Source organism: Danio aesculapii, chromosome 21 (assembly GCF_903798145.1).
Source record: "Danio aesculapii chromosome 21, fDanAes4.1, whole genome shotgun sequence".
NCBI classification, from domain to species: domain Eukaryota; kingdom Metazoa; phylum Chordata; class Actinopteri; order Cypriniformes; family Danionidae; genus Danio; species Danio aesculapii.
In genome coordinates, this window is record NC_079455.1 from 40,863,117 (window position 1) to 40,887,309 (window position 24,193).

General features: G+C 35.9%; 2 protein-coding genes across 4 annotated transcripts in view; both read left to right on the plus strand.

The window, feature by feature from the left end:
- The first annotated feature begins 1,364 nt into the window (after window positions 1–1,364).
- On the plus strand, window positions 1,365–19,252 carry haus1 (HAUS augmin-like complex, subunit 1). Its single transcript, XM_056446223.1, has 9 exons — window positions 1,365–1,473; window positions 4,093–4,267; window positions 7,249–7,384; window positions 10,949–11,083; window positions 13,061–13,184; window positions 14,137–14,202; window positions 14,471–14,542; window positions 15,839–15,886; window positions 19,103–19,252. Exons 1-9 carry the CDS (start codon window positions 1,453–1,455, stop codon window positions 19,157–19,159), a joined length of 834 nt encoding a protein of 277 aa, XP_056302198.1. The 5' UTR covers window positions 1,365–1,452; the 3' UTR covers window positions 19,160–19,252.
- A 72-nt stretch (window positions 19,253–19,324) lies between these two features.
- The window catches only part of ark2n (arkadia (rnf111) N-terminal like PKA signaling regulator 2n), a 41,839-nt gene continuing 36,970 nt past the window's right edge, over window positions 19,325–24,193 (plus strand). Inside the window, exon 1 of one of the 3 annotated variants that reach the window (XM_056446220.1) lies at window positions 19,325–19,502. The gene's annotated coding sequence lies outside the window, so the exon portion shown is untranslated. The remainder of the gene's footprint in view (window positions 19,503–24,193) is intronic. The other 2 variants (XM_056446221.1, XM_056446222.1) reach the window with 2 other exon arrangements.

Here is a 24,193-nt window from a genome sequence, read left to right on the forward strand (position 1 = left end):
GCCATGTTAGTTATGTAATTTAATTTGAAGCAATACTATATATATATATATATTGTTGCCCATTCCTCTTTGCAGTACCTCTCAAGCTCTATCAGGTTGGATGGGAAGTAACAATGTACAGACATTTTCAGATCTCTCCAGAGATGTTCAATAGGATTTAGGTCTGGGCTCTGGCTTAGCCACTTAAGGACATTCACCGAGTTGTTGTGAAGCCACTCCATTGATATTTTGGCGGTGTGCTTTGGGTCATTGTCCTGCTTGAAGATGAACCGTCGCCCCAGTCTGAGGTCAAGAGCACTCTGAAGCAGGTTTTCCCTCAGGATGTCTCTGTACATTGCTGCATCTTTCCCTCTATTCTGACTAGTCTTCCAGTTCCTGCTGCTGAAAAACATCCCCACATGATGCTGCCACCACTATGCTTCACTGTAGGGATGCTATTAGGCTGGTGATGAGCGGTGCCTGGTTTTCTCCAAACGTAACACCTGGCATTCACTCCAAAGAGTTCAATTTTAGTCTCATCTGACCAGAGAATTTAGTTTCTTATGGTCTGAGAGTCTTTCAGATGCCTTTTGGCAAATTCCTTAGGAGTGGCTTCTGTCTGGCCACTTTACCATACATGCCTGGTTTGTGGATTGCTGAACAGATGGATGTCCTTCTGTAAGGTTCTCCTCTGTCCAGAGAAGAATACTGGAGATCAGACAGAGTGACCATCGGGTTATTGATCACCTCCCTGACTAAGGCCCTTCTCCCCCATCACTCAGCTTAGATGGCTGGCCAGCTCTAGGAAGAGTCCTGGTGGTTCTAAACATCTTCCACTTATGGATGATGGAGGCCGCTGTGCTTATTGGAACTTTTAGAGCAGCAAAAATATTTCTGTAACCTTCCCCAGCCTTGTGCCTCGAGACAATCCTGTATATATTTACACACTGTAAATATATACACAAGTACTGTAAAATGGTTTTAATTGACCCTTTTCACATGCCTGTTATGAAAATAATAATAATGTAAATTTGCACTAGTTAATATTACAATTACATACATTTAAATTTACGGTGAAACCAATATCATTTAAAATATCTACTTTTGTAACCTAAAATCACGTTTAGAGAATTTTAGATTTTTATAAACATTTCCAGTAATTGTTTTTAAATAAATTTTCCATATATTAGTAGGACGAAATTAAATGGGACGTTATTTCAGTGGAAGTTTTGCAGAAATGATTTTTTGTGTGTTATCGTAATAAAGCTCTTCTTTAACATTTTTTCAACATGTTATTACGTAGAATAAACTTTGTTCGCTGATTGGTCGGTTTTCATTCGGCTAGCCAATGAAGAATACGCTTTGAGAACCCGGAACAAGAAGAACAAATTTACTGGCGGGATCTCTAGTTGTTGCCTTCGGAAGTTTTTATGCTGTAAATTTGCGTAGATGTGACATATATTCACAGGAAACATGTGCGAGAAAAGCAAAATCGTGAGTTGTTATCTTCGTGAATAATATACACTAATGTAATCTATTTAAAATACACATAAAGAATGCTCAAATGCACATCAGTGCCGCTGTTCAATGTAATGTTTATGTGTACAAAGTGTATTTGGTATTGTTATTAGGCTGGACGTGTAAACTGTTACTTGAATATATGTGTGTTTGATTTGTACGTCTTAGTTATCACGTCCTTTTATAGCCAAAGTAAACAAAACAACAAAGTATTAGCATGTGTTTTTGGATATGTAATTACTTGTATTAGAGTTAAATTAGGTTAACATGCTAAATTAATACTTAGTGCCCTGTTATGTATTGTTATATATATACACAGTTGACGTCAAAATTATGTTTCACAGACTAAGGACATTTTCACAGTATTTCCTATAGTATTTTTTCCTCTGAGGAAAGTCTTATGAGCAATTCCAGCGTTGTAGATGTGACATTTGCAGTAAAACTCAAAACATAAATCCACAAAGAAAGTATACATTAACATTATATTAAAACATCTGTTTATATTAGAGTTATGAGATCAGAAAAATATCAATCTGTAAACATTTTATACATTATAAATGAGGAAAATAAACATATGTTATGGATGTGACTAAAAAAGTATGAGAGTTTACTGTAGGAATACATTTAAAATTTTTACATAACATTAACCTGGTACATTCTAGTATTTTCACATGTTTGGACATCGACATCTCCTGTTCTTCCTGCAAACAAGCAGAGGAGACACTTGTACATGTTTTTTGATTGTCCAATATCTAAGCAATTTTGGTCACTCCTAAGTTCTCATATACTTGCTTCTGCCTATGCTGTGAATTGCTTTAGCCTAAAAGACATTATTTTTTATTATAAAAACCTAAAAGCTAAATCCCTGGAACACATCATACATTTCTTTTTATCTTATATGGCAAATTTTTCATTCACAAACAGAAATTCACCAATAATTACTCATCTTTTGCTTATTTTAGAATAGAATATAACTCCCTCCTCCTAAAATCACTTCATCTTATTAAGAATAAAAAAGCCCTAAGGTTCCTGAATTATTATACAGATGTATTTAAAGAAGATCCTCGATTTTACTTGCTTTCCTTATGGCTATTTGTTTGTGTTATTGTAATTTCATTCATTTGTTTAATTTTGTTTGTTTAATTTAGTATTTTTAGTATTATTTTTTTATTATTATTTATACTATAATTCTATTTTTTCCTTTCTGTCTAATGGTATTATTTGTATGTGATTTATATATTTTTAGGACTATGTATATTAGTGACCTTTTTTAAGATCTGTCTGTGATCCCTTAGACTTGTTCTGATGTTCTTGTATTGTCAGTTCAAGCAAGCAATAAATAAGTTTACAGTATACAACACACTTTGTAGAAATTCTGTGAACTAAACTGCACAACCCAAGATAAATAATGCTAATCAATAAGATAAAAGTTGGCTCACTGTAGAACAAAAAATATAGATTTTATTTTATTGTACATTTTTGTATTTATGTGGAAAAAGCTTCATTGTGGATGTCACATCTCTCTGTTATGGATGTGAAAGATGTGAAATTGTCACTTGTGTGACTTTGGCAAATCAAATATAATAGTTTTAAAATACTGACAGAGACATTTTTGAGTATTTTTACAGTACTGTAAAATACTTGCTTACACAAAAAATGTAGAAACGGTTTCTCTATTTTGGTTATAATTATTTTATGGCAAGGTTGACATTTGCATGGAATTACTCCTATTTCCTATAGTTTGGCTGGAGTAAAAGCGTTATTTTAAGGTCAAAAAACAATTTTTAAGGTCAATATTATTCATTTTCTTTCTCATAACTTCCCTTATTAACATAATAACATAGTTAAGCCTCTAAATTGCACTTTAATGTTTTAATATTTCATAAGTTTTATTTTTATTTATTTTATTTTATTATTATTTATTTTTATGTATTATTTTATGTAGTTCAAACAAAACCCAATAAATATAAATTGGAAAATAAATTGCACTTTAAGATGAATACCAGTATCTTGCCAAATATCTAGTAAAGTATTATGTACCGTCATCATGGAAAAGACATTAGTTATTAGAAATTACTTATTTAAACCATTCCTTCAGCTTAGTCCCTTTATTCATCAGGGGTCGACACAGCGGAATGAACTGCCAACTTATCCAGCATGTGTTTTACACAGCGGATGCCCCTCCAGCTGCAACCCAGTACTGGGAAACACCCATACACACTTATTTACACTCATACACTATGGCCAATTTAGTTTATTCAATACACTTATAGCACATGTGTTTGGACTGTGGGCCAAACCGGAGCACCTGGAGGAAACCCACACCGCTCGAACCAGCTGTGATCGCCTCACAGCTGGTTCAGTGCTAACCACTGAGTCGCTGTTATTAAAACTATTATGTTTAAAAATGTGATCTCTAAATCTCTTTGATAACTAATATTGGGGAATATTTTTTAAAAGAAATAAAATTTCACACGAGGGCTAATAATCTTGATCTCAACTGTATGTTATATGGTGTTAAATGTTGACATAAATATATTACATTAAATAGCAACTCTTGATTCCCAAATCCCTCTGTATGTCCTATATTTGCAGGTGTCCCAGTGGCTGAGGAAGGTGTTCGGTCAGCAGCCGGTGCCGGAGTTTGAGGTGAACACGCGGACAGTGGAGATCCTCTATGAGCTTGCGCAGAACAGCGAGACGAGATGCAGAGAAGCTGAGCTGCTCATCCAGGATCACGAGCAGAAAACACACGAGTACAGCAGTGATGGTGAGACTCCAGTACAGGCACTTTGGATAAAAATACATAATTTGTCTGAAAACTACATTATTCAAATGTAAATGTGCTCTATAGGTTCATTCATTCATTTTCCTTCAGCTTAGTCCCTTATTTATTAGGGGTCGCCACAGTGAAATGAACTTCCAAGTATTCTGGCATATGTTTTACGTCACGGATGCCCTCCAGCTGCAACCCATTACTAGGAAACACCCATACACACTCCTTCACACTCATCACATACACTACGGCCAATTTAGTTCACCCAATTCACCTATAGCGCATGTGTTTGGACTGTGGGGGAAAGTGCAGCACCCGGAGGAAACCCACGCCAACATAGGGAGAACATTCAAACTCCACACAGGAGTGGCCCAGCTGAGACTTAAACCAGCGACCTTCTTGCTGTGAGGTGACAGTGCTAACCACTGAGCCACCATGCCGCCTGCTGAGTAAACAATGACAGAATAGAGTGGAGAAACTTGTTGGACAATCGGCTGCTAGCATAAAACTGGTTCCCTCGATAAAATCCCCATAGGATTATCCCATAGGCTTTTCGAAGATTGAAAATAATAAGATCTGTGTTTAAACACTGCTCATTACACTTAAACGTTTTGTCCAGCCGGATAATCCTCACACGAAAATACAACTTAGAGCACTTTTGGATCTTAAATGCAAACGCAAGAATTGAAAAGCTAACATTAGGCTGTAAGCGGACTACAGAGCCTTCGAGGCGCTCGCCTGTGAGGTCAGCACCACCCTGCTACAGACAACTTTTTTAGCTTATTATTAGAAATATGGTCCATGACAAAGAGTTAATCTCTGTTAATTATATTATAATGCACGCTATGCATTATAAACAAATAAATACACAAAAACACATAGACCTGCATGCGTTTGGATCGTTTTTACATGAGAAATACATCTGTTTTGCTTTACGGTTGTTGTGAAGGTTTTAAAACTGTATGTATAAATGCGTCTACATAGTATTATGATAAGACATATTTAAATAAGTGTATCGCTCGCGTGCACACAGCCCGCTTACCTTAATAATAGACGACAGAAATGAGGCGTGAGGGACAAGTCTATATGCCTGCAAGTAGGGGTGGGCGATATGACCTAAAATTAATATCATGGTATTTTTCATCTTTTGAACGGTGACGGTATAATATCATGGTATTACTTTCAATAGCAAAATAATATACATCTCAAGGAAGAACGGACAAAAGAAAGTCTCACTTCTATCACTCTTTAAAAGTTTCGGTTTGGGTCATTGTAAATGCTCAGTCTCATTATGAGCTGATCTTCATTTCTCTGTGTTGGTGGAATAAAGCAGGCGAGTCAGCCGCACCAATTTATGAGCAGACAGAGCAGGATTCTCATGATGACCACCAGCGCAATTCCGCTCTTTGTTATGAGCCGTAGTTTCAGTGTAAACTTAGTAAAGGTGAGTTTCTTTGGCGATGATGTGTATAGTGTTAGATTTTATATTTAGCGGACATTTGCGGTGAATGCAACGCATCGAGATTCGGGCACCTTCTCCGAAAACACTCGATTGATCTCAGCTGGCGGATCAACATTTACCTCATGTTATGATCGCTGTCATCTGCGCCATTATTATTATTATTATAACTTTAGGTGAGGTTTGCAAACCTGTGTACTTTCACTCTTCAGCCGTTTGCATTTCCTGCAGTAACAAAAGCTCCCTGTTATCTGACAGCGGGAAGCGTTGAGTGACTGACAGCTAATATGAACCAATACAGTGGCAGGGTAGAGCGATTCAGCAAGTTTTTAGAGAAAATCTAATCAGATTGCACTACAACCATTATATTCAGACACACAAATGCTCCCAAATATATTATGAGGGCGCATAGATTAAATTTTGGGCGCTCATGCGACCAAAATGGTTGCAATTTCGAGCCCTGTAGTATAAGGACATGTATTCAGACCACAACTGAACGTTTGAAGAAAATTGAATTATTTAGAATTAGCTATTATTGATGTAAATGCAGCCGTTCAAGGCGCATAATTGATTTATTACTGTATTGACGGTATTAGAAAATCCATGTCGTGGTGCAATGTCACACCGGTGATGACTATGACACCGCTGTACCGCCCACCCCTACCTGCAAGTTCCATCATAGATAAAGAACAACATTTAATAGTCTTTTTATGTCACGAAGTACAGCGAAAAGCAGCCCATACAGTCACATATACTTTACATTTTAAGGAGGAGTGTAAATATTTCAGTTATGACAGAGTTAAATGTGTTCAGATGTAGAAGAAAAAAACAACTACGAAAAATCAATTGATCACATTTAAATGACAGTTAACATGTCTGTGTTTTTACACATTTATTCACACGCTTGCATTACTGAGAGCAGGAAAGAGACAGGCTGTACTGGTAAGCAGTGTCTTCATAATGTCGTTTAATTAAAGTAAATGATCAACAAATCAATCTGTCGCGACAGTCTTTACAAATGAAGGTATCATCTACACACAATATGAATTCCCAATTAGAAAAATACTATACAAACTATAAAATACTATTCATGAAAATACTTAAATAACAGACAAATCCAAATGTCCAACACAAGTGAGCTGCACTCCATATCAGCTCGATGACATATAATGACTCCGACACCGCCTGTAGTCCCATTTAGCAACTTGAGAGCAACCGTACTTTTAAAGAAGCATAACCAAGTGAAAAAATCGAGAGTGTTAGGTAGCTGATGTGTTTTATGTCGTAGAATAAAACGTGAAAGTATCTTGAGTTTGAGTTAGCCAAGAACCTTATTTAAGCGATTTAACTGAAATCCCATTGAAAAAAACCCATTGACTTTAGGACGAGGGAACCGGAACTGCTAAAATGCTAACTCGCTTCTGGGTTTTTGCATACAAATTGACGTCATAGTTCCTCCACTCTATTGTAATTTTTGGGTGAACTATCCGTTTAACCTAATTCTGGTCTATGGCAGGAGCTCATCTCCAAGAAGTGCTTGTCCAGGGAGTTGGTCTTCAGACTGGAGGGCTCTCTAAACCCACACTGGACCTGCTGTCAGTGCTGGAGGGCACCGCTGAAGTGCTTAAACTCAGGGACACGTCACTTGGGAGGTAAGCTAAAGTATAATAGATATATAGACATGTGAAAGCGTTATTTGGGGGCAAAATGCATTGTCGTGAAATTAAATGGATAGTTTAAAGAGCACCTAGGTTACCCCTTTTTCGAGATTTAATTTAAGTCTTTTGTGTCCCCAGAATGTGTCTAAAGTTTCAGCTCAAAACACCCATCACATTATTTATTATAGCTTTCAGTAGTTTGTATTTTATAGCTCTAAAATACTACCTTAACGGTTAGTTCTCCCCGCCCACCGTTCCCACATGCCTGTCAGAGGGCCTCAACCTCCTCCCTCGGCTGCCTCAGACAACAGACAATTCAATTCACCTTTATTTGTATAGGCCTTTTACAATGTAGATTGTGTCAAAGCAGCTTCACATAGAAGATCATAGTAAATAGGAACAGTGTAGTTCAGTTTGTAGTGTTTAAGTTCAGTTCAGTTTAGCTCAGTTCAGTGTGGTTTAATAATCACTACTGAGAGTCCAAATATTGAAGAGCAAATCCAACGATGCGCAGCTCTACAGATCCCAAACTATGCGAGCCAGTGGCGACAGCGGAGAGCGAAAAACTTCACCAGTTGGCGAAATTAAAAATAAAATAATCTCGAGAGAAACCAGGCTCAGTTGGGCACGACCATTTCTCCTATGGCCAAACGTCTTGTGCAGAGCTGCAGTCTAGGCGCTGGAGAAGCTTTACGTCAGCGAGACTCGTCTGTCCCTGGAGCGTCACAGGAATCATGCTCTCCACTCCGCTCGTGACCACCAGACAGACATAAAGTAAGCAGATCTCACATATGGTTTGTGAGAAATACTACAGTAAGAACTTTACCCATGAGTATTTGATGCATTTGTTGTAACGATAAGTCACACACAATGTCATTGCAAAGTTCACACACACACACAAACAGCGCACACGTTTAGCTTTGCACTGTTTTGCACAGCTGTTTTTATACGCATTACTACGGAGACATGTTAATACGCAGCTGTCAATCGGGGGGATCGCACTCCTACGTCAAGTTGCAGTCGATCTGAAAACCGCTCCAATTGGTCCACCATTTTTATGCTGTTAAATTATTATTATTTTTTTAGGGGTTTTCACGTTTATTTTCACGTTTATAGGACAGTAGAGAGAATTGACAGGAAAGTGTGGGGAGCAGAGAGAGGGGAAGGATCGTCATACGACCGCGAGGCAGGAATTGAACCCGGGTCGCTGCGAACACCGGAGTGCATGTGTCAGTGCACTTTCCACTATGCCATAGGCACCAACTTTATGCTGTTAAATTTTTAAAAATAAAAGGACTGGGTGTGTTTATATCACCCCAATATGACAATATATATACTATACCTACACATATGTCTGTCCAAACAGCTTGAAAAGTAGATTTTTTTTCACCATAGGTGCCCTTTAAAATGAATCAAAAAAATGAATATAATGAATATAATGGATATAATTTACTCCCCCTTCACTTGATCCAAACCTATTCGAGTTCCTTTTTTTCTGTTGAATAGACACCAAGGTATTTTGAAGAAAGCTGAAAATCTGGAACCATTGACTTTCATTGGATTTGTTGTTCCTGCTATGGAATTGAATGGTTACAGGTTTTCAGCATTTTCAAAAATACCTTGTTTAGCATTCAACCGAAGAAAGAAACAAAAAAAAAGGTTTGGAATCACTTGAGGGTGAGTAGAAGTGAGGAAACTTTCATTTTTGGGGGAACTATCCCTTTAATCAACCCAAAAAAACAAATAAAATCAGTTGGTTGATTAAGAGTAGGTCATATGGGTCTTCTTTGCAGTTTGTAACATAGCTGACCTTCAATGTAGTAAAGGATTTGCAAAATTCATTCATTCATATTCCTTCGGCTTAGTCCTTTTATTCATCAGGGGTCACCACAGCGGAATGAACCGCCAACTTATCCAGCATATGTTTTACATAGTGGATGCCCTTCCAGCTGCAACCAAGTACTGGGAAACACCCATTCACACTCATTCACATCCACACTCGTACACTACGGCCATTTTAGTTTATTCAATTCACCTATAGCGCATGTGTTTGGACTGTGGGGGAAACCGGAGCACCTAGTGGAAACCCATGCCAGAACATGCACTCCACACAGAAATGCCAACTGACCCGGCCGGGACTTAAACCAGCGACCTTCTTGCTGTGAGGCAACAGTGCTAACCACTGAGCCACCGTGTCGCCATCTGCAAAGTTGTTAATGAAAATAAAGGATATTCTTCCTGAAGAGATAGATTAATCTCTGCATTGCCTTGCCTTATTCAGTCATTTTATTATTGAATCTTTTGACTAGCTATGTAAACATGATGTCAAAGTAATATATCTGCATAACCCTTTCTGCTTGCAACATACAAACACTCTGAAGGGGAGGGGTTTACAGTCCTTAATGGGGACCTGCAAAAATAACTTGTTTAATTGCAGTTGTTTGGCAACATTGTGTGAATATAGCCACTGTCTAATGCAAAAAAAATAAATAATTGTGTTTTTTATAACCACACGTCATTAAAACATTCTCCTGTTGTTGATGTCATCGAATGGGGAAACTCCCATTAGTGACGATCTCTCAACGATCTGAGAAGCAGCCATCTGCCATTAGAGTTTGTAAAGATAATGTCACTGACTATTAGGCTTTATAAATGTGGAGTTTGAGGATGCACAAATGAGCACTAGTCTCCATAGACTGCCTTCTTCTGAGACACTTCTTTCGACATTTGCAGTTTTTAACAGAGATGACGTTAATCCCGTTTTTAATCTGCCACTATGCTGACACGCAGGCATTTGTAGCTCCGCCCTCTTTTGAAAAGAGTATAATCTCATTTGAATTTAAAGCGACAGTCATCAAAATGGCACAATTAGGAACAAAGCCTTGAAACGGGGCAGTTTCAGAGAGTTATAAAACATTATTTGTGTGGTATTTTGAGCTATAACTTCTTATACACACTCTGGGGACATCATAGACTTATTTTAAGTCTTGTAAGAGGGGCATAAAAGGTCTCCTTTAAGTTCTGAATGGATTTAAACAAACCATATCAAAATCACTACAAAATTATTCTAATAATAAATACAAAATTCTGAGAAAATTGAGAGGGGTCTGGATGCAGAGCTGGTGCAGTGCAATCTGAGCTGCATCCAATGCTTTTTAATGGGCTCCCCTAACTCCACCCCTAACCCTACCCCTCACATTGACATCACGCGCTCCATTTGAGTGCATTTTGTCTGACATTGCATCGCTGAGTGATGCAATCTCAGCTTGCATCATAAAGGCTGCATCCAGATACTATTGGGAAAATGTACATTTTTTTGGCCTCAGGTGCATTTCAACCTGTTGTAGGAGACTCCAGCACATTATTAGGACACTTTAACACACCATATGACCTGATCTTTAAAATATGTTGTGCAAGGACTTACTGTTAAACCTGACTGAAACTGGTTATTTGAATGGATCTACTTTTAGAAAATGACAATTTAAATAAATGATTTAATCTAAGTCTGATGTTTGCATTTTGATCTTTGTGGTTGATTTCACCCTCTTGGCTCTCCAGCTACATGCCTGCACTCAATAAAGTGACCAATGACATGCTGGAGGCTGAGAAAACGGACCGCAGGTTGCAGCGTGAACTGTCTGCTGTTAGGAAGAAAATGACGGCTGCAGTTGTTCTACGGAAGAAACTTCAGGAGTGAGATCTGTTTGTCTGTCTGGCTATCCGTCTGTCTATCTGTCTATTTATCCATCCGTCTGTCTATTTATCCATCTGTTTGTATCTATCTATCTATCTATCTATCTATCTATCTATCTATCTATCTATCTATCTATCTATCTATCTATCTATCTATCTATCTATCTATCTATCTATCTGACTGTATATCTGTCCGTCTATCCGTCTGTCTGTCTATCTATCCATCTATTTGTCTGTCTTTCTGTCTATCTATCCATCCATCCATCCATCCGTCCGTCCGTCAGTATATCTATCCGTCCTTCAATCCATCTGTTTGTCTGCCTGTCTGTCTATCTATCTATCTATCTATCTATCTGTCTGTCTGTCTGTCTGTCTGTCTGTCTGTCTGTCTGTCTGTCTGTCTGTCTATCTATCTGTCTATCTATCTATCCTTTTTCAAACTGTTTTATCTGTCTGTCTGTCTGTCTATCTACAGTATCTATCTATCTATCTGTCTATCTGTCCGTCTATCTATCCATCTATTTGTCTATCTATCTATTTGTCTATCAATTTATCTATCTATCTATCTATCTATCTATCTATCTATCTATCTATCTATCTATCTATCTATCTATCTATCTATCTATCCGTACATCTGTTTGTCTGTCTGTCCATCTATCCATCTATTTGTCTGTCTGTCTGTCTGTCTGTCTGTCTGTCTGTCTGTCTGTCTGTCTGTCTGTCTATCTATCTATCTATCTATCTATCTATCTATCTATCTATCCTTTTTCAAACTGTTTTATCTATCTGTCTGTCTGTCTATCTATCTATCTATCTATCTATCTATCTATCTATCTATCTATCTGTCTGTCTGTCTGTCTGTCTGTCTGTCTGTCTGTCTATCTGTCCGTCTATCTATCTATCTATTTGTCTATCTATTTATCTATCTATCTATCTATCTATCTATCTATCTATCTATCTATCTATCTATCTATCTATCTATCTATCTATCTATCTATCTATCTATCTATCTATCTATCTATCCGTACATCTGTTTGTCTGTCTGTCTGTCTGTCCATCTATCCATCTATTTGTCTGTCTGTCTGTCTGTCTGTCTGTCTGTCTGTCTGTCTATCTATCTATCTATCTATCTATCTATCTATCTATCTATCTATCTATCTATCTATCTATCTATCTATCTATCTATCTATCTATCTATCTGTACATCTGTTTGTCTGTCTGTCTGTCCATCTATCCATCTATTTGTCTGTCTGTCTGTCTGTCTGTCTGTCTGTCTGTCTGTCTGTCTGTCTGTCTGTCTATCTATCTATCTATCTATCTATCTATCCTTTTTCAAACTGTTTTATCTATCTATCTGTCTGTCTATCTATCTGTCTGTCTGTCTGTCTGTCTATCTATCTATCTATCTATCTATCTATCTATCTATCTATCTATCTATCTATCTATCTATCTGTCTGTCTGTCTGTCTGTCTGTCTGTCTGTCTGTCTGTCTGTCTATCTATCTATCTATCCTTTTTCAAACTGTTTTATCTATCTATCTGTCTGTCTGTCTGTCTGTCTGTCTGTCTATCTATCTATCTATCTATCTATCTATCTATCTATCTATCTATCTATCTATCTATCTATCTATCTATCTATCTATCTATCTATCTATCTATCTATCTATGTCCATCAATCTATCTATCTATCTATGTCCATCAATCTATCTATCTGTCCGTCCGTCTATCTGTCTATCTATCCATATCTGTCTGTCTGTCTATCCACCTGCTGTCCATCCATCCATCTATCTATTCGTCTATCCATCCGTCCGTCTATCCATTTATCCATCCATCCATCCATCCGTCTGTCTGTCTATCCATCCAAACCCATCCATCTATCCATCCAATCCATTATATTACCTAATCTCTCTACATTGTGGCTCTAAAAACCTAAATGTAGGTTTCTTTTGTTTGTCTGTGTGTGAAATTTGATTTTCAGCGATTTGATGAAGGTCACACACATACAGCAGGTGGAAGCAGCTACAGCAGAGGAAAGGCTTCTTAACATGGACTTCATGAGGAATAAATCCAGAGATCTCGCATGCAGGAACAAGATTGCACAGGTTCATCTTACCTTTTGTTTAATAATGCCTGTCTAAGGGTGCATTTTCTAGTCTGAAGGAAAAATTAAATATGTGCTGTTAATTTACTCACTAGCAAGCCATCCAATATTAGCCACATACTCTGACACTTACTGACCCCCTCCCATTTTACTTGGTGCAATATAGGTAGTGTCGGTGTTGATTCTCAGAGCTATTCTTGTGCAATATATATTTAGTTTATTTTACCTCCAAATTAGTGTAGCATCCATAGCTTAGTGCAATATACACAGACGTGGACAGTATTTGAAGAAGGAAAAACTTCAGTAGAACAATAAAAAGGATTTTAGCTGAAACTATTCTTTAGTGATTCTTAAAAATGCAAGTGTACCAGCACTTTAAGAGTCTTAAAACATACAAGCAAAACACAATCAATACTGATAACCATGGTGAGGAAAAAAAGGTAGTACTCCCTTAAGTGATTCTAGATTTTATGAACAAAAACCAAGGTATTCTGAAGGATGTTGGAAAAATGCAGCTATTGACATCCATAGTAGGAACAAAAATTACTATGGAAGTCAATGGCTGATTTTTCCTGGCTTTTTTTCCGGTGTGTTTCACAGAAGAAAGAAATCTAAAGTTTTGAACAAATAGACGATGAGTAAACGATGACATTATTATTGATATTTTCAATTTTTGGTGAACTAACCCTTTAAGAGCACATGTTCATTTTTTTTATTAATGCAGCCAACTGATAATCAACAGTAAAGATGACAAATTTTACCTTTTCCCAAACACCAACAATCAAGAATGGATGATTATATGTTGTCAAGGCTTTAAAATCAACAAATGTCATTATAATAGAAGTCAATGGGGCAAAAACAGCCACCAACATGAGAAAAGTTATGTAACAATACACAAGGGTTAATATCTTTCATGAAGCCTTATGCAAACAGTATCTGTGTGTTTGTGACAGGAGAAGCTGGACTCGCGGCAGATGGAGGATTCTCTTACTCATCAGGCCATCCTGCAGCTTTCAGAGGTAAATTGTTTACCATATTCATGCAGAAACCCATGTCAAAAAAGAAAACATTACCAAAAGTGCAACTTTTTTAGTAATCAAGGCAACTGTTTTATTAATAACATCATGGCATGTTTTGTGGATGCTTTTGTGCACACCTACTGTAAATTTAAAACTGGTCTATTATGATCAAATAAATGGATCTTTTAATACACTAAAGACAAATCTGCGTCCTATAGACTGGTATAAACTATAATTGTATTTTTTTTATCTTTAATTTGACACGTAGAAAATTGCAGCGCTGAAAGAGGAAACTCTACCATTGAAGAAGAAGCTGGAGCCGTTTAGTGACCTGAGCCCTGTAAGTACATTCATATAATGATTTTCTCTTTAGAGTTCTAGGAAATGGCCTTGTGTCTTTGTTGTTGATGTATGAGGTAATAAATAGTAAAACATTATTATCAATGTAAATAATAATAATAATTATATATATGTATATATATATATATATATATATATATATATATATATATATATATATATATATATATATATATATTTGAGCAATATCACACGAGTAGCATTGCGATGTGGCTGTATATCGGCTTTGGTGGAAGGCGTGCATTGGTGTCCCACCAGTGATGGTATAGAGCCATTTTGCACTGCTACGAGTGTGATATTGCGTTTATACAACAGTTCGACGACATAATCATGTATATAAAAAAGAAAATCATACAGTCTCAGAGTCTCAAAACTCTTTTATAAGAGGAACTACTTTTTTGTTCCGCCGTTCCTTCACATCTGCAACTGACCTCAGAACAGCAGAAACCGTTACTACTTCACCAATGTCACTTTAGAGCTAGTATTTGAATGATTCTCTAGCGTAATGTCTAAAGTGATGACAAAACAGCTGATTTTGCTCACATTTTAAGATTATAAGGCTGAACGGCATGAAAAGCCATCAGTCTACAGACATTTTCCAGTATTTCTCTGTTGCAATTGTGATATCACAATAATTAACCGCGAAAAAGCCAAAGCAAACAAACTCTACCAGACTATGGTATAAATACAGCACTACAACATACAAAAGAGCGAGATCAACTTAGAATAACACTTACCTGTTTTATAATGATTTGATCAACTGTAGTTTGAAAGGAGTTTTTCTCCTCTAAGGACTTATTATGCGGTCTCTGTCGCCATCTTGTGGCGGAATGTCTACCGTCTTTGCTCTGCTCAATGACAGGCTGATGAATGTCGCTGAATCTCTGAAATTATAAATATTTAAAATAGGCACTATCCTTATAAATAAACTGCATAGTTTCAATCTAAAAAACTACATTCTCGACTAAAAAAAGCCTTAAAAGTGCATTATGTTGTCCAACAGCTGCAATATTTGTCAAACTGTAGTGAGTTTATTTATCTGCTGTCACTCTATGTGGGCGGAGTAATACAGAAGGGTGAAGAGGCTGTTATTGCAGAATATAGCATGGCTATTAGCCAATCAGATTCGAGAACCAGACAGAACTGTTGTATAAATATATATATTGCACAGACAGATGCACAGTATTTAGAACACCATTACTGACTGAAATAAATACATTTGTGTCTAAATACATAATTTTTAAATTTTCTTTACTGTTGCACTTTTTTTCCCCAGAGTCCAGCTCTTGCTCGGGTTAAAATAGAGGAGGCTAAAAGAGAACTGGTAATCGCTTTACTTTTTGCTTTCACTTCAATTTTAATTTTACCATTTTTAATATAATATAATATAATTTTATAATTTACAGTTTAAGTCAGAATTATTAGCCCCCCCTTTGAGTTTTCCCAAATATTTTCCAAAATATTTCCCAAATGATGTTTAACAGAGCAAGGAAATTTTCACCGTTTGTGTGATATTATTATTTCTTAAAACCATTTTAAGGTCAAAATTATTAGCCCCTTTAAGCTATATTTTTTTTTCGATAGTCTACAGCAGTGGTTCTCGGGATAGTCTGTTAAAGTGGGGGTCGGGATCCCCTGGGGGGTCGTAAGACAATGGGAGGGGGGGTTGCTTGGTGATTTCCAATAATTTCATATATTTTATTAAAGGGCACCTATGGTGACTTTTCAAGCTGTTTGGACAGAAATGTGTGTAAGTATAGTGTATAAACTGTCATATTGGGGTGATATAAACACACCCAGTCCTTTTTTTATTTAACAACATAAAAACGGTGGACCAATTGGAGCGGTTTTCAGATCGACCGCAACTTTACGTAGGAGTGCGGTCCCCCCGCCCACCAATATTGATTGACAGCTGCGCGCATTATACACGTGACTACCGGACATGTTAATCATATAATCAAGAGAGGACGAGCGCAAAGCAACCGGGAATAAAAGGTGTGTTCAGTTCTCTAGGATCATCAATCATCATCAAACGTGATCAAGAGTGAGTTTCACATGTTTAAAATGCTTTAAAACAGAGCAAGTGTGTAATGAATTACAGCGATTTAGCTAAGCTTTACTTCATCAGCACAGCCGGGTGTCAGAACAATTATAAAGGAAGACGCTTCAATCCCGGTTTGTGGACGTTAAATCAGGTTTATTTTGTACATTAATATAAGAGATATCCATACAGCAGTGGAGATTACCAGTATCATGTCACATAAAAATCTTGCAATCATGCAAATCTTAACGCGCTCTCTCTCTCTTTGTGTGTGTGTCTGCGTGTCTGAGCTGAGTGTGTGTGTGTGTCTGCGTGCCTGAGCTATGTGTGTGTGTGTATGTCTGCGCTACGTTTGTGTGTGTGTGTATGTGTGTGCGTGAACTTTGTAATGACATTGTGTGTGACTCATGGTTGCAAATCCACCAAAAATGCATCAAATACTGATTGTTAAAGTTCTCACTGTAGTATTTCTCACACACGTTACGTGAGATCTGCTTCCTGAGGCAGCCGAGGGCGGCGATTGCTGACAGGCACGTGGGAACAGTGGGCGGGGAGGAATATCCTTAAAGGCCCAGTACAAAAAAAAACAGCAAAACCTTTTTCCCAGCTATAATATAGACACTTCAAACAGCTATAATAAATAATCTGATGGGTGTTTTGAGCTGAAACTTTACAGACACATTCTGGGGACACAAAAGACTTATTAAATATGAAAAAAAGGGGTAACCTATGTGCTCTTTAAACTATTAGACTTATAATATTTTATCCATAATCTGCAGAATATAAAAATAGTTTTTAACTTATAATATATATTATTAATATATATATATACTTAATATTTAATAATTACATTTAAAAAAAAACATGCAAATAAAAAGTCATCAACCTTTGCATTTTTTTCCATTGGATTGCGACCCCTGGGGTTATTATGCTAGATTAACATGACAGCAATATCGTTAGTTGCAGCAGATTGATTTTTGGCTGCAATATTAAACTTTGACACCTTTATGGCAAACACACATTAAAAATAAAGGCCATTTCTGAACTAGGAGGATGATCTCCAAGTGGCTCCAAGTCTCCAAAATTAAACCAAGAATAGTCTTGTGCTATAAACATTGTGCTCACAATTCTGAGGTTAGTATTAATTTAATGAGGTTAATATTAAATTAAACGACTGAATCATGATTATAAAAAATATATATGGTGGTAAGACTGTTGCACTTTTTTGTGTTGTCAATATGCTTTTGTTTATATAGTTACTATTGGTGTGTGTGCACCATTGTGTGCAATAATTATATGCTTATAACCACCTCCGAGCATAGTGGGGGTCGCGGGTTACTGGAATTGTTATTTTAAGGGTCGTGGGCTGAAAAGTTTGAGAACCCTGGTCTACAATAACTTGCCTAATTACCCTAACCTGCCTAGTTAACCTAATTAACCTAGTTAAGTCTTTAAATGTCACTTTAAGCTGTATAGAAGTGTCTTGAAAAATATCTAGTCAAATATTATTTACTGTCATCATGGCAAAGATAAAATAAATCTGTTATTATAAATGAGTTATTAAAACTATTATGTTTAGAAATGTGTTGAAAAAAATCTCTCTGTTAAACAGAAATTGGGGAAAAAATTAACAGGGGGCTAATAATTCAGACTTCAACTGTATGTATATGTGTGTATATATATATATATATATATATATATATATATATATATATATATATATATATATATATATATATATATATATATAATATAACTATATAATTATATAGCAATTCCAGCATTATAGATGTGACATTTGCAGTAAAATCTCAAAACATAAATTGACAGAGGAAGTATAGGTTAATATTATATTGAAACATCTCTTTATATTTTTCAAAACAACTGACCACAGAGTTGTGGCAGCAGAAACAAAATCAATCTGTAAACATTTTAACATGAGGGAAATAAACATGCGTTATGGATGTAACCAAAAAAGTCTGCAAGTTTACAGTGGACAACATACTTTGTAGAAATTCTGTGAAATAAACTGCACAACCCAAAAGAAACGATGCTAATCAAAAGGAGAAGAGTGGGCTCACTATAGAACAAACATGATTGATATTATTTGATTTTACATTTATAAGGAAAAACGTAGTTATGGATGTGACATCTCTCTGTTACGCATGTGACAGATGTTAAATTGTCACTTGTGTAACTTTGGTGAAGCACATATAAGTGTCTGAAAACACTGACAGAGACATTTTGGAGTAAAAGCACTGTAAAATACAAGCCTACACAAAAAAACCGCAGAAACGGCTATTTTGGCGAAATTTAAATTTTTGTCATGTCAGGTTTAACATTTGCATGGAATTGCTCATATATATATATATATATATATATATATATATATATATATATATATATATATATATATATATATACACACACATATACACACACACACACATTTTATTTTACAGTTTAATAATTATATCTAAAATTGTGTTTTATCCTAAGGCTGCCCTGGATGCTGAGCTGGAGCAGAAGGTGGACTTCATGAACACTTTATCTTGATAACTTTAAATCTTTAATAATAATAAAAATCTAAATGTGCCTGTTATTAAATGTTAACGTGTGCCTTTTGCTATAAACTCACTTCTTCTCCGAGTCACGTGGTGGCGCCTTTTGTTTTCCTCATCGCCGCCGCCGCAGCGGAAATGACGGTTAGACATTTGTTCCAGCGACGGCTAGTGGGGACATTTTAAATTAGCAAACTGCGCTAAAGCGGTCGGAAAGTCGAGAACATACCGCAGTTACCCCACAAAATTCCACCAAACTCCAGATTTTCCTCGTGAATATGGTGCTGCTCGCCTGAGATGCTCCAGAGGACACACACATGAGGACAGATTTGCTCCAGGTAAGCTGTTGTCGTCGGTTATTGAGCGCGCTCGGCACTGCGCCCTTCCATTTTGAGCCTGGACTGCAGTTTTGACCCAAACCTGTCCCGGTTTCGCGCGTTTAAATATGATTATATTCATGTAGACAGGCTGTATCCACTCAATACGAGAGCAAAGAGCACTCGAGCAACTTGCAGACTGAAGGTGTTTCAGCAACAGTGTGTCGCAGGATGAGTGTATGTGCTGCAGTGCCTCTATTCAGACGATGCAACATTTATTCACGTATGTTTACGTTATTTAACTTTCTGTAGTGTTTTAAGCGCGCTCCATTTGGTTTAGAGTTGCACTGTAACGCGTGCACGCGCTGCTTTATAACTGACTGTATTTTAAGAACACGCATGCATACTGTTAATTGCAAATTAGAGTTTGTACTGTTGCAGATGAACTCCATTAAATACGTTATTAATTGCAGTTCGCTGTTTGCACGCATTGCGATATGATTAGAGCGCGCACGCGAGACCGGTCTGAAGCGCGTGCGTGTTGCGCGCGGTTCGTGTTTCAGTGACCGCGCGAACAACTAGCAGTCAGCTAACGTTTGTTAATGTTATAGAAATTCTTGTTAAAACACAATTGATAGTCACCAAAAAGCGTTGATATTGTGTCACTTGCTGTCGTAATGAATTTGAGGAGATCTTGTAGGAAGCTTCCAGAGTATTTATTATTATAAATTCTCAGTTTGATAGCCGATATCTGAGATCATATTGCTACAGTTTTTGTTATAATTGAAGAGTTGCCGTCTGAAATGTTCCTCAAAAATGAGCATTTTCTCAGCCTACTATGTTTGTTCAGTTGTTTCACTTAAAAGACACTGTAAAGAGCAAATTTGTTGCCATTGAAGTGAATTTGCTAAACCTGCACACAGAAGCCTGAGAAAATTGCTAATTTTAGAGGAAAATTTCAGATGGCATTTAGAGGTTTTAGCTTCTAAACTCTTTAATTAATGTTCCATACTAATAAAAGTACTATCTGGCAATAAGATGTAATGTTAATGTATAGTTTTAACTAATAAAAAGTCCCATTTCCTGCCAGGTGAATATACACACAAATATATTATATTCATATATTTTGAAGTTTGTTACTGAATAAATAAGCCATATTTACCGGCTTATGCATTTGCAAATGTCAGTTTAATTCTCCTTTTGATGGCTGATCTAAGATCATATTGCTACAGTTTTTGTTATAATTGAAGAGTTGCCGTCTGAAATGTTCCTCAAAAATGAGCATTTTCTCAGCCTACTATATTTGTTCAGTTATTTCACTTAAAAGACACTGTAAAGAGCACATTTGTTTCCATTGAAGTGAATTTGCTAAACCTGCACAAAAAAAAATTGCTAATTTTAGAGGAAGATTTCAGATGGCGTTTGGAGGTTTTAGCATTTAAACTCTTTAAATAATGTTCTATACTAATAAAAGTACCATCTGGCAATAAAATGTAATGTTAATATTTGGTTCTCATTCATAAGTCAGGGCTGCATGATATTGGAAAATTGGCACGATATTTTTACATTGCAATATTTTTTTTTCTCTGAGATGTACATCGCGATATAAATATAATTTCACCAGATGACTTGATTAGCTCTATTTGGAAAGTCATTCAATTAGATTTATTGGGACTGAAATTGAAAAATGTATTTTTATGTGAGTTAGTGTATACATATAATAAACAAACTGCAGTCATAAACACAATGGAGCAACTATTATTGTGAAATAAACAGTGCTTTATGGTTTTTACAAACCGCATAATCAAATTTATAATAACATTGCAGTATCTTCATTATATGAATTATTCAATAAAAAGACTCTATTAAACTTAATGCACTATTAAAATGCTTTAAACTCTCTTAAAATGCTCACAAACGGACTCGTCCTAAAACACTTAGTAAATAATAAACCGTTTACTTTATTATGATTAAATTTCGCAGTGTCTCCACAAATCTCATGTGTTTGACCTGGGGTTTCTGATCAAATATAATTCCAACTCCACATTGCATATCCTGCAATGTGACTATTGCGGACGCACACATTGCGATATCAATGCTCAAATGATATATTGTGCAGCCCTAATAAGAACATCTCTTTACTGCCAGGTTTTTATATACACAAATAGATTTAGTTTCACATATTTTCCAGTAAGGCTGGGCCGATAAATGATATTATATCGAATCGCGATAATTTCTGTCAATAACAATGATAATCTCTGGACTTTTTTTGCTCTGTATTGATCTAAGAGCCAATCACACAGCAGAAATGTGCAACACTGGGAATGTAAAAGTGTGCTGAATTAATCAGCCGGAAATGTTATGCCATTTAATGGTCCCTCCAATTTTGGTGCCTTCAGTCATTGTTGGGTTACTCTTTTTGAATCTGGAAGCATTGACATCTTGTATCGAAATGTATATCGTCGTTCAATATGAAAATAATTTTGCGCTTTTGCCATATCGCCCAGCACTATTTTGGAGTTTATTTTGTAACTAAATAAATAAGCCATAATTACCTTATATATCTGCAGATGTCACATTAATAATACATGGAAAAGCTAAATGTGACAGACATATTTCAAATTCTTATATTTGTATTGTATAAACATTGCACTTTAACTGTTTTGCAAGTTTGATTTTGCATAATTTTGGTGTACTAACAAAAAAAATATTCACACAGATCTGTGTAAACAACAAATGACTAAATCTGCCAAAACATTGCATCTCTACAAATTCAGACCAGTCTTCAGCTCACCAGAATGCTGCTGTAGAGTTAATGAATGACATGCGTTTGTCTTTGTTTACTCTTAATTAGGACTGCAGTGTTTTATTGTTCAGGTTGTGGAAAACATAAATGAGAATTTATAAATATATTTTCCACTCAGAAGTTCTGGATATATTGAAATATATATATATATATATATATATATATATATATATATATTGTTATATATATATATATATATATATATATATATATATATATATATATATATATTGTTATATTGAAAATCTTCCTTGTGTTTTATACACAATATTTAATCTGATATGCCTTGTGCACCCATTTATGCATTGTGACTGAACCTTATTAAACAAGTGAACGCCTCAAAGATGTTAATATTTATGCACATGAAGTTTTGAAATGGTTTCAAGGCCGTTGAAGTCGGATGACATGTAGTAAGGTTGATAAGAGCTTTGCTGGTGCATGATAGTGCAGTGCTCTGCCTAATTACCCAAAGACACTGACTGTATGATCCTAGTGGTGCTAAAATAGGCACCTTTTCAATATATAGCGCTTTACAGTAGCAAACAAACAAAAAAATACCAGTTAAAGCTGAACTTTCCTTTTTTATATTGATTTCAATCAAAGTTTGGGAGTTCACTCAATTAAATCAGCTTTGTTTACTCATTTAAAACTGCACACATAACTATGGCTGCACGATACTGGAAAAATCTGACATTGCAATATTTAGTTTTTCTGTGATATATCTTGCAATATAAATATTATTTCACCAGATTAATTGAATGGCTCTATTTGGAAAGATTTCATTCACTTAGAAGGATTGAAGTATTTTTTCTATACAGCGTGTTTACATAACTTATAATAAAATACAAGTGTATATATAAATACAAAAAAGCAATTATAGCTAGGGCTGGGTGATATGGACAAAAAAATCATGTCCTGGTATTTTTAGGAGGAAGGACGGTATACGATATATTTCCGGTATTTTCCCATAAATGGTCACTTGAGTCAAAGCCTTTATTAATAATAATAATAATATATTTTATTTGTAACGCGCTTTTCTAAAGCCCAAAGCGCTTACAAGAAAGTAAAAACAACAAAGCACAGTAAACAATAATAATAAAAAATACAATAAAAACACATTAAAACGTTATTAAACAGTTTTTGAGCAAAATATAATTCAAACACAGGGGTTTCCCTTCCTGTTATTATCGTCATTATAATTATCATTCTTAAATTGTTATTTGTTGAAAGAGTAGCTAACAGCGAAATATTAAAATAGAAAAAGACACATGCGTGTTTTTTTAATTTTTTTTTATTTAATTTTTTTATTATTTTTTTAAAGTTTTATTAGTTTAAACCACTAACCGTTTGTACACTATAGGCTCACACAAATCAAATCGTGTCTTCCTGTTAAGGGGATAAACTAAATAAATCAATTAAACATAATAAATAAATACATATAGAATATAATGAGAAGTCAATATGCAATAACAGATCAGAACGCAGAGCTAAATGTGTTCTAACGTAAATGTAAAGAGACGGTCGTGTAATAAATACTGAACTTCTAATCTGTGAATATGAGGTGGTTTCACTTTCAAAATGCGGTATAAAATTGTCCCATTTTGGCGTTTTTAATTCTTTTGAACACATTCAGGTGCTGCGTGTCAATTCGACAAGGCTTTTATGTTTGTTTTTGCTGTCAATTGAGGAAGAAATGTTCGATAAAAGGTTTCTGATAAACCGCTGTGACAGCTGCAGGCGCTGTGTGACTAAGGGGGAGTCAGATTTCGATACAACACCGGCACTGCATGATTTTCCATATCGCGTATGTTGCATCGCGTATGTTTTGTATGACTCATGGAGTGAATCATTCATTTGCGGATGAGCTCATTTGTGCAAGTGGAGCTCGCGTGCTACCTTGGAGTGG

Excerpts from the sequence above, each read along its gene's own strand:
- haus1 (XM_056446223.1), top strand. The coding sequence starts at position 1,453 with ATGTGCGAGAAAAGCAAAATC. Across the intron at positions 1,474-4,092 it reads TGTGCGAGAAAAGCAAAATC|GTGTCCCAGTGGCTGAGGAA; the intron begins GTGAGTTGTTAT and ends CTATATTTGCAG. Across the intron at positions 14,543-15,838 it reads CGTTTAGTGACCTGAGCCCT|AGTCCAGCTCTTGCTCGGGT; the intron begins GTAAGTACATTC and ends TTTTTTCCCCAG.